The sequence below is a fragment of the Chinchilla lanigera genome, unplaced genomic scaffold (assembly GCF_000276665.1).
Source record: "Chinchilla lanigera isolate Chin_1 unplaced genomic scaffold, ChiLan1.0 scaffold00037, whole genome shotgun sequence".
NCBI lineage: Eukaryota > Metazoa > Chordata > Mammalia > Rodentia > Chinchillidae > Chinchilla > Chinchilla lanigera.
In genome coordinates this window covers 13,863,848-13,873,975 of record NW_004955438.1, presented here as the reverse complement: position 1 = coordinate 13,873,975, position 10,128 = coordinate 13,863,848, and the positions used below count along the sequence as shown (strand labels likewise).

Sequence of the window (10,128 nt, the reverse complement as noted above, 5' to 3'; positions counted from 1 at the left end):
AAGGCAGCAGAAGATAGCAAAAGCAACAAGAGCAAAAAGCAGGGGAATAAACTGCTTTTCCTCCCTTATATTTTAAGCAGGCTACCCAACGCCCAGGGCAGGTGTAGCACTCATACAATCTCCATGCCCTCCTCTTGCACAGGATGAGGGTGTTTACAAACTGAGGACCCTGGCTCCCTGCTGAGTCACTTAGTTAAACTTCCAAACTTCTCAAGTTGACACAGTGTATCAACTATTACACCCATGAAGTCAACATTGAACCTAACCATTGAATATGATTTGGTTTTCATCCAACCCGGTTTGTGTCCAGAATTGTGGAAAGAATCAAGTTCCTGAACTGAGATACCACTGTATTTGCCATTTGTATATCTTCTTTGAAGAAATTCTATGCCTTCCTATTTTTATTTTGGGTTTTATATTGTTGAGTTGTAAGTTTACATCATATATTCTGAATAGGATGTCCTTATCAGATATAATGATTTGCAAATATTTTCTATCATTTTTCAGGTTATCTTTTCACTTTTGCTTTGTTTTTGTAGTGCTACAGGCAGAACCCAGGGACAAATGTTCTACCATTAAGTTGCACTGCCAGCCCTGTCTTTTCCCTTTCTTGATGGTGATCTATAAAGCACAAACATTTTTAATTTTAATGAAGTCCAGATTATCTGTTTTCTTATTGCTTGTGCTTTTGATGTCATATCAAAAAAAAATCATGCCTAATCCAAGGTCATCAAGATTTACTCTTCTGTTTCCTTTGAAGGGTTTTATAGTTTTCCCACATATTTTCCTTATTTTGTTGGTTTATTTTGGTCAGGTGTTGATCATATAATGCAACTACTAATTATCTGGAGTGGGGGGCTTAAAATTCAGTAACCCAACAGACAAGAGTGATCTATCTACAGTCTCCCAGAACAATGCTCAAGTAGAACTTCTCTAGATTATTGGTTAAACTTAGAGATTGGGGTAATCTTGGATATCTGATTAGATCTAACAAGAATGGAAAAAATACTGATTGTCTCCAAGGCAAGAACAAGTTGGGTTTTGAACTCGGTTTTTAATGCTTTGATTAGAATGGATTGGAAGACAGAGCAAGATATGGAACATCTTCAGTATTCCAGAAAGTTTTCATGCTACTTTCCTGTCTCTGGACCTCTAAGAGTAGCCATTATTCTGACTTCTAATGCCACAGATTAGTTTCACCTATTTTTGAAGTATGTAGAAATGAAATTGTACAGCACATATTCTTTTGCACCTGGCTTTTTTTTTTTTTTGTATTGGGAGTTGAATTCAGGACCTTGCACTTGCCAGGCAGGTGCTGTGCCACTGAGCTATATCCCTAGACCTTGCATCTAGCTTGTTGGTCAACATTATGACTGGAGGATATCCCCATATTTCTGTATGTGTTCATATATTTGCACTGCTGGATACACAGTCTTTTGTTGTATGAATATATTATACTTATTTATCAATTTCACTGCTGATGGATACATTTCCATGTGGTTCTTATTATAAATAAAGCAAAGATGATCATTTCTGTATAGATCTTTTGCTGGACATACATGTTATTTTTCCTGTTAGATAAATAGCTAGAAATGGAACTGTTGCATCATACAGTATGTTTGTTTAGCTTTTTGTGGAAAAAAGCTTAAGTGCTTCCAACAATATTATGAAGGGATTATATCAGTTTACTCTCCCTTCAGCAATATGAAAGAGTTCCAGTTACTACTCCTTCTTGCTAACATTTAATGTTGTTAGTCTTTTTAATGTAACCTATTACAGTGAGTTTAAAAAGGTATCAGTAAAGACTTCATTTGCATGAGTAATATTGTTGAGCACATTTTCAAGTGCTCCTGGGGCATTTTTATACTCTTTTTTATAAACTGTCTCAAGTCTTTAATCAGTTTTTTATTAGATTGATTTTTCCTGTGATTTCTATAAGTTTTTAATGTATCATGGGTACAAGTTCTTGGTGAGAAATATGACATGAAAATATCTTCTAATAATTTATTCTATTCTTGATGTGATTTGAACAAAAATTATCAGTTTTTAAAAGTGCAAATCATCCATCTTTTCTGTTATGGTTAGTACTTCGTGCTTCTTGTACCATGTTTAAGATCTTGCCAAGTATGGTGGTATACACCTGAAATCCCAGCACTCAGGAAGCTGAAGCAGGAGGATTGCTGTGAGTTTGAGGCCAGCCTGGGCTACATGAGTGAGTTTAAGGCCAGTTTGCACTACATAGTGAGACCCTGTCTCAAACAAAAAAAAATAATTCTTTGCTTATCCCAATGTTATGAAGATATTCTCTATTTTCTTTAGCACTTTGGTTGAGATTTCTATGCAAAATCTCTAATTTTGTGCATGTTATGAAATGAGGACCATTTTTCCCCTGATAAATACCAGGGTCTCTAGCCTGGCCTCAAATTAGATATTCAAAGTCCTAGGATTTTTTTTTCCTGGTAAGCTTCCAATATATCCACAAAAAAATTTTTTGTAAAAATCATGGTTGTAATTACAATCAAGGATAGTTACCCAATTTGATCAAATCAAGGGTTGAGTTTATGGTTTGGATCTTAAATGTCCCTCAAATAAACCTCATGTGTTAAATCTGTGTCCCCCAGCTCATATTACTGTTAGAAAGTACCATTGAGAAGTGGTAGAAATTTCATGATGTAAGGTCTCGTTGGAGGAAGTACATCATTGGAGACATACCCTTGCAAGATATACTAGGGCCCTGGCCTCAGCCTCATTCTCGTTCATTTTCTCCCAATAGCACCAAGCTATAGCATTAAAAAAAAAAAAAAATCAAGCCACCCTTGGATTCTTCTCTTCAACAGTGAATACCAAATAGTTTCCTATAGAAGTTTCAAGGAAAAATAATGTTGCCTAAACGTTTGTAACCAATTCATCATTCATATGCAAAGCCAATGGAAAGATGTTGTGGCTGCTCTATTTCATCAAATCTGAGATTGTGCTGATTATAAGTCATTTTGTTCTAATAACACACAGAAAGAAAAATACTTCCAATTAATCTTTAACACAGTGTTCTCATACTGATCTGAAGTGTCGCATGATTGTTCTGACATTATGCTTCCCTGGCTATAGTTGCATTGCTTGGGGTGAGGTAAGACAGTCATTTTATCTCAATAGCACACTATAAAGTAAGTTTTACCTACTTGTGGCTTTCTTCCATTCTTAGGTCCTGTAAGATTACAAGTTGAAAGTTTTTCTATAAGAAATGCAGGGGGCTGGGGATTTAGCTCAGTGGCACAGCGCCTGCCTGGCAAGCGCAAGGTCGTGAGTTCAATTCCTGGTACCAGAAAAAAACCAAAAAAAAAAAAGAAAGAAAGAAAGAAAGAAAGAAATGTAGGATTGTGGTAAATTCTTCTTCAAGACTGGCTTTATGATAAATATATATTTTACTGTTTAGTTTTTTATTGCTGCACCTACAATAACTTTGTTCCATACCAAATTCTAACATAATATTTCTAAAGATATTTTAAACAGCAGCAAATCTCAATGTCTACTGTACCAATGATTCAGGAAACTCAAAGTGATGACAGTATAAATAACTGAGGGGATGGGGATTTAGCTCAGTGGCATAGAACCTGCCTGGCAAGCACAAGGTCTTGAGTTTGATTCTTGGTACTGGAAAAAAAACAAGAAAAAGAAAATAACTGAGATGAAGTACAGTCAGCCCTCCATATCTTAGGTTCTGCATTCATAGATTCAACCAAACAAGGATTAAAATATTTGGAAAAGGCTGAGACTCTGTTTGCCTAGCATGCATGAGGTCCTGGGTTCAAACACCAACACCGGGAAAAAAAATTCATCTGTATTAATATTTGTATTTCTTATCATTATTCCCTAAATAATATAGTATAACAACTATTTGCATGGCATAGTATTAGATCTTGTAAGTTACTTACAGATGATTCAAAGTATACAGGTTAAGATTATAGAAACCATGTGTGTATATACGTGTGGTACTGGAGATTGAACTCAGGGCCTTCGCACTGAGCTACATACCCAGCTCTTGTTTTTGTTTTTTGTTTTTTGTTTTTTGTTTTTTAAATTTTGAGACAGGGTCTTGCTAAATCACTAAATTGCCCGGGCTGGGCTCAAACTTGTGATCTTTCTGCTTCAGGCTCCAAGAATGTTAGGATTAAAGATGCACACCACAACTCCCAGTGTGTGTAAAACATTGTGTAAGCATCCTCTGCCTTTGCTAGCTGTATATGGTCTTAGAACCAACACCATGCAGAAACCAATGGACTATACTTTCAAGGGAGGTATTAACCATGATGGTATGAGTGCCATCTGGTGGACAAGTACTGCTAAGACGCATTGATGTAAAAATCCTGAGGAAATTTTAGGCCACACAACATATGAAAAGAATTATTACATGATTGCTGGATTTACGTCAGAATTCTGTGATACTTTAGTATTAGAAAGTTGATCAGTGTGGCACTACTACAGATTAAAGGAAAAACATCCTATAATCTCCTTAAATGCAGAGAAATATTTGATGAGCCTCAGTATGTGGTTAAGATGGTAAATTATATAAATCAGACTCGCATGTGTGAACATCGTATTGTCTCCCTAGATTAAGAAACTGAAAGAGTAAACAAGATCCAAAATGTACAACAGGTAATGTGAAAGGTAAAGAAACTTTTCAAAAAGAGGGAACAACTGTGATGGGGAAAACAGAAAAGGAGGGAAAAGAAAAAATACATGTATGCACAAGATAGCTAAGATAATTATACTACTAATTGCTATTAGTTCATTGAAAAGAACAATTTGTGCTTATATTGTTTGATCAATTTTGCATACCTATGTCTTGTAATCTGAGTAACTACTTTCAAGACAACAATATGCAATATATTAACCATTGTTAATTTCCTACTGTCTTGAGTTGAAATTCTGTATCATTATTTCTACTGTTTTTCTCTCTTTAAAATAATAATAATAATAATAAAGATGGTAAATTATAATCATTAGCTATTTTAAAACAAAACTCCTTAGCAGCCCAAGAATAGGAAAAAAATTTTTGATTAAGCACTACCTAAGGGAGAAAACCATAGCAAATGTATAATCAAATTTTATATTAACAAAGATGAATGCTACACTCGTATTCATCACTGTATTGGAGGGATGAATTCAATGAAAAAGCCAAGGACAATATATAAAACATAACATTGGAGAGAAAGAAACAAGGCTGACACTGTGACAGATGACACAATTGTGGACATAGATAACCTGAGGTTAGTCTGGCTAGAGCAAAGTAAACGGCCCAAAATATTAAGTCAGAGAGGTCAACAGAATCCAGATCATGATGACTTAGAAGGCATTGTGAGGACTTCAGCTTTTCCTAAGGGGAAGGTTGAAGCCATTGAGAGTTTTGATTAGGGAATTAGATGAAGTCACATAGTATTGGGTAGGTTGTTTGGTTTGGGGTTTTGTTGTTGTCACTGTTATGGGTGGTGCTGTTTGAGAACAGTCTGAAGTGAGCTACAGCAGAATCTTGGAGACCAGTTAGGAAGCACAAGAGAGGTAAAGGTGGCCTGTGTAGGGTGATGGTAATGACCATGGTAGCAAGTGAGTGGATTCTCTATGCAGATGGTCCTTGATTTAGGATGATTCAATTTAGGAGATTTTGACTTTACAAACAGTAAGAAAGCAGTATAGTCTCAATGTGATCTGTACTTTGAATCTTAAATGTTCATCTTTTCCTAGCTTACAGATATTCAATAGGCTACTATCTTACTATACTAGGCAGCAGCAGAGAGGCTCAGCTGCCAATTGATCATGAGCTCACAGGGGGAAACAGCTCATACTCCACAGTATGCCATGTGGCTAAGCTTGGACAGTGGAAAGGAAAGAGGTCCTAAATGCACTTTTGACTTATGATATCTTCAACTTCCAATGGGTTTACCAGGACCTAACCCCATAAATCAAAAAGCGTCTGTATATATTGAAGGTAGAATCAATAGAATTTGCTGACAGATTAGATATAGATAGGGTGCAAGAGAAAGAGAGAAATTAAAGAGTGACATCAAAGTTTTTGGATGAAACATGAGGAAGGCTGGGGATGGAGAAAGTTTGCCTGAGGACTAGGCATTCCATTTGGATAGAGATGCCTAACCAGCATTGTTCAGGAGCTGTTGGTGGACAGATGTTATTAGTCTGGACTTCAAAAAAGAGAACTAGATGGGAGACTTCACTTTTTAAATCATTCTCTCAAAAATATAGATTTAAAATTCTAAAACTGGATGAGAGCTCCAAAAACAGTGGGAGAATAAACTTAAGAATTGAATCCTAGGGTGCTTCTATGCTTAGGGGTCAGGGACGGGAGAGTCTGGGTCAAGTGGTGTACATAAATCAGTCTTTTTCATCTTAAGATATGAACTTTCACTCTAGCTCCTTCCAAGAGACAGACTCTTCCTCTAGATCACCACCTGGCTAAATGAATGCTGCTCAATTACCAGATTACGGACAGTACTTCTCAACAACACACTGCCCGCAAAAAACCACAGGGAGTCCAGTTTGCTTCAACATAACGACCCAATCTACTGACAATCCTCTTGCCATTGTTTTCTTACTGCTTCTATCTGTTCAGGAACCAGGAAAACTAAAGAGAAAATACTACCAGGAACACTAAATCCCTTTCCTCTATATCCCTTAATTAAACATCCCTTATTCTGTTCTGTCCTTCACCTACTTCAGTGAGCAGGTTCTGTAGCAACATGGATTCTGGAAAAGACTTCCCAGGGACTTAACACAGACTAACATATATTTTGCTAATTCAGGAGTCTTGCAGCCCTACTCCTACCCCTTAGTTTAAATAGGACGTTTTACAGGTTATTATATTATTATATTTCAATTTGTATTATATCACATAAGACTTCTTTTTACTTCCTTCTAGGACTAGAGACATATAGTGAAATTGGAATTGTTACTGATCAAGTTTTCACATTATACTATGATCACTTAGGATTCATACATAAACTGACTCCAGATCACTTTGAATCCTCTGAAAACTCTAGAATGTTTGGAAAGGTCAGTAGTATAATGTATTGAAACAGTTTCCTTTGTTATAAGAATATGTTCCACACTTTACACAGAGAATAATGGTAAAGTATTTTCCTTGGGACAAACTCTTACTAATGTAGTTTGCTCTATTTAACTAAAGGAAAACCTCCATAGACCTGGGAATCTCCAAAGTCTCCCAGCTACATAGCAGAGTTATATAGCTACAGTTTAACACCAAATATCTTCATGCAAATATCTTTGCAGCAGAATACCACCAGATCTTCTAAACTAGATCCCTTATTCCCAGCATAATCCCAGATGGGTTAATTCTCTGCCTCCTAAGGTCAACCTTGAAGAAACAAGTTCTGGCTCACCTTTCTTCTTCCATATTAACCCTACCCTTTAATTTTCTCTTTCTTAATACCAATGGAGAAAAGAGTTCTCTTCTTCATTACACTCCTCTAGATGCACTACAGACAGATTTTTATAATAACTTTAATGTGCAATATGCTACTTATAAAGGTACATATGCCTAAGAATTCATCATGGACATACAGTCCTGAAAATATATCAGCAAATAATCAATCTTTTGACTGGGGTTTAATAAAACCTTCTCTCTGGCTTAAAACAAAACAAAACAAAACAAAAAAAACAGAACAAAGGATGCATCTCATTTTAAAAGATCATTCCAGTTACCAAGCCAAGACTGCAGTTGAGAGAATAGTGTGTTCGCATCCCCTGTCTGAGATATGCTTATAGAATGAGAACGAGGACATTCCTGTGAGAGTGCTGTGCTACCATATGCCTCCTCATATGTTCGCCCTCATCGGGGTGTGGATTTGCATATATACCCAGTGAATGACAGGAACAGGAAAGTAGAACTAACCAAAAAAGTAGATAATGTTTCACTAACTTCACAATTTTGCAGAAAAGCATCTTTTCCCCTTATATGAAAGTTTAAATTATTACAATGAAAACCCTATAACCTATGGGGGAGTGGTTATACTCAGAACAAGTTTGAGAAACTCATATTAAATAGTCTCTCTGTGTCTCTTGTCTCTCTCTCTGTCTCTCTCTCTCCGTCTCTCTCTCTGTGTCTCTCTCTGTCTCTCAATTATGCATGCATCCTTTCTAGAAAAAATAATCCCCAGCCTTTGTTGTGTAGAAGGAACTGCTGTAAGTGCTTAAAATCTGTATAGTAATTATTTATTCCCATTTTACTAAGAGGAAAGTAGGCACAGAAAGGATGAATAATTACCAAAAATTACTCAGCTGGTTAGTTGTTGGAATCAGGCACGTATCCTAGGCAGCTGGCTCCAGGGCCTGTCCTTTTACCCAGTCTTGTTTCTAGTGCTCTTCTCTTCTCAGTGAGTCCCAAAAATACGGAACCTGAGGGGAAAAACACAACAAAAATGGGTCTTGGAGGTACTGTTTGAAGAGTGTTCCCCAAAACGGTCTGTACCATCTACCATATGCTTCTTATGTCTGAGCAATAAGGTCAATTCCAGAATCCCCTTTGGGGTTGGTATCCACTTTTCTCACCCCTAGAAGTTCCCAAAACTGAACAAGATTAAGACTGAAAGATATGTTGGAAAGAGCTATGGGCCAAGCCGAGGCAGGAGGATCACAGTCCAACCTGGGCAATTTAGAACTTAGTGAGAATAAAAAAATAAAAATTAAAAAGGGCAGGGGAAGAACCTATTTTCAGTGCCCAGTAGCAGAAAAGAAAAGGAAGAAGACAGGACCTACAGATCAGAAATCCAGGCCAAAAGTGCCTATGATGGTTCTAAGGGGACTCTGTGAATCAAAGGGTGTGAGAAATAGTATTATTTTGATGAGAACTGGAAACAAATCTGTTATGTGAATTTCATCATAATTGAAGTATAAAACCATTTAAATGCACTGTTTTCTTTTTTCCAATTCCAGGTTCCTGATATGGGCTTTGAAACTGCCCTTGCTTTGCAGTATATCTCCCCTGATGAGGTGATCTTTTTTGCATATGTACCTCCAAATGAACCTCAGAGAACTGTACACACCAAGAAGTTCAATAATATACACTTTGGAAAACTGATACACTCCAGGTAATTAGTGATTTTTCTCACATTTATTTAGATTTGTTCTTATGTTCTAAACTTTGAAGCTATTTGTTTGAACAATTTTCTTGATCCAGCAGTCTTTCTTTGATACCTTACAAGGCCAAATACATTTATAAGCTACAAGTTGTCTGTCTTGCATGATCCCTCAATTTTAGAAAGGTAGTGCCATTTATATCAGCACCATCAAGCTAAGCTCTAGAAATGTGGTCCTGAATACACTGGATACTTCTTATCCATAGTGCAAATAATTGTTCCACTCATGTGAAAATTGTTTTATGTCCTGGAAACAAACACATCTAATATAATGGAAATCATTTTTCATGAAATGCTTTATGATAGGGTATACAGAATTCTCAGAAATTCTTACTGCTAAAATGTTGCAAGAGCCAAAGTTCTTTAAAATTACCTTTAAGATCTAAAAGTTTAACCTGATGAGGTGGCGCACACCTGTAATCCCAGCACTGAGGAGGCTGAGGCAGGAGGATCATTGTGAGTTTGACGCCAGCCTGGGCTACAAAGTGAGTTCAAGACCAGCCTAAACTGCATGGTGAGGCCCTGTCTCAAAAAGACAAAAAAAAAAAATCTAAACGTTCTACGTTTTCCCCAGTCCTTTCTAAAACTTTTTTTTCAAGACAGGTTCTTGCTAACTTGCAAGGTTCTCCAAGCTAGGCCCAAATCTGAAAACCTACCTAAACTTCCCAGAGTTCTGGGATTGCAGGCAGGAACCATCTTGCTCGGCTTTAAAAAGAACAATTAAACTCTAAAACTCCCAAATCTAACAACAACAAAAAGGAAAGATTCCTTATTACCAGAAATTCACTGCTATGACCTGAATATTTGTGTCTCCACAAAACGCATATGTTGAAATCCTAACCCCCAAGTTATCATATTAAGATGTAGCCTTTGGGAAGTGATTAGTTCACAAGAGCTCTGAGTAGGATTAGGCCCTTATGAAAGAGATCCCAGAGAGCTACCGAGACCCAGCATGTGAGGACACAAA

General features: G+C 36.8%; 1 protein-coding gene across 2 annotated transcripts in view; it reads left to right on the top strand.

The window, feature by feature from the left end:
• Catsperb (catsper channel auxiliary subunit beta) overlaps positions 1–10,128 on the top strand; it is a gene marked incomplete in the record, with an annotated part of 156,136 nt that overhangs the window by 104,802 nt on the left and 41,206 nt on the right. For both annotated transcript variants that reach the window (XM_013517143.1, XM_013517144.1), the window contains 2 exon segments: positions 6,926–7,059; positions 8,959–9,113. In XM_013517143.1, coding sequence (XP_013372597.1) covers positions 6,926–7,059; positions 8,959–9,113 — 289 coding nt within the window.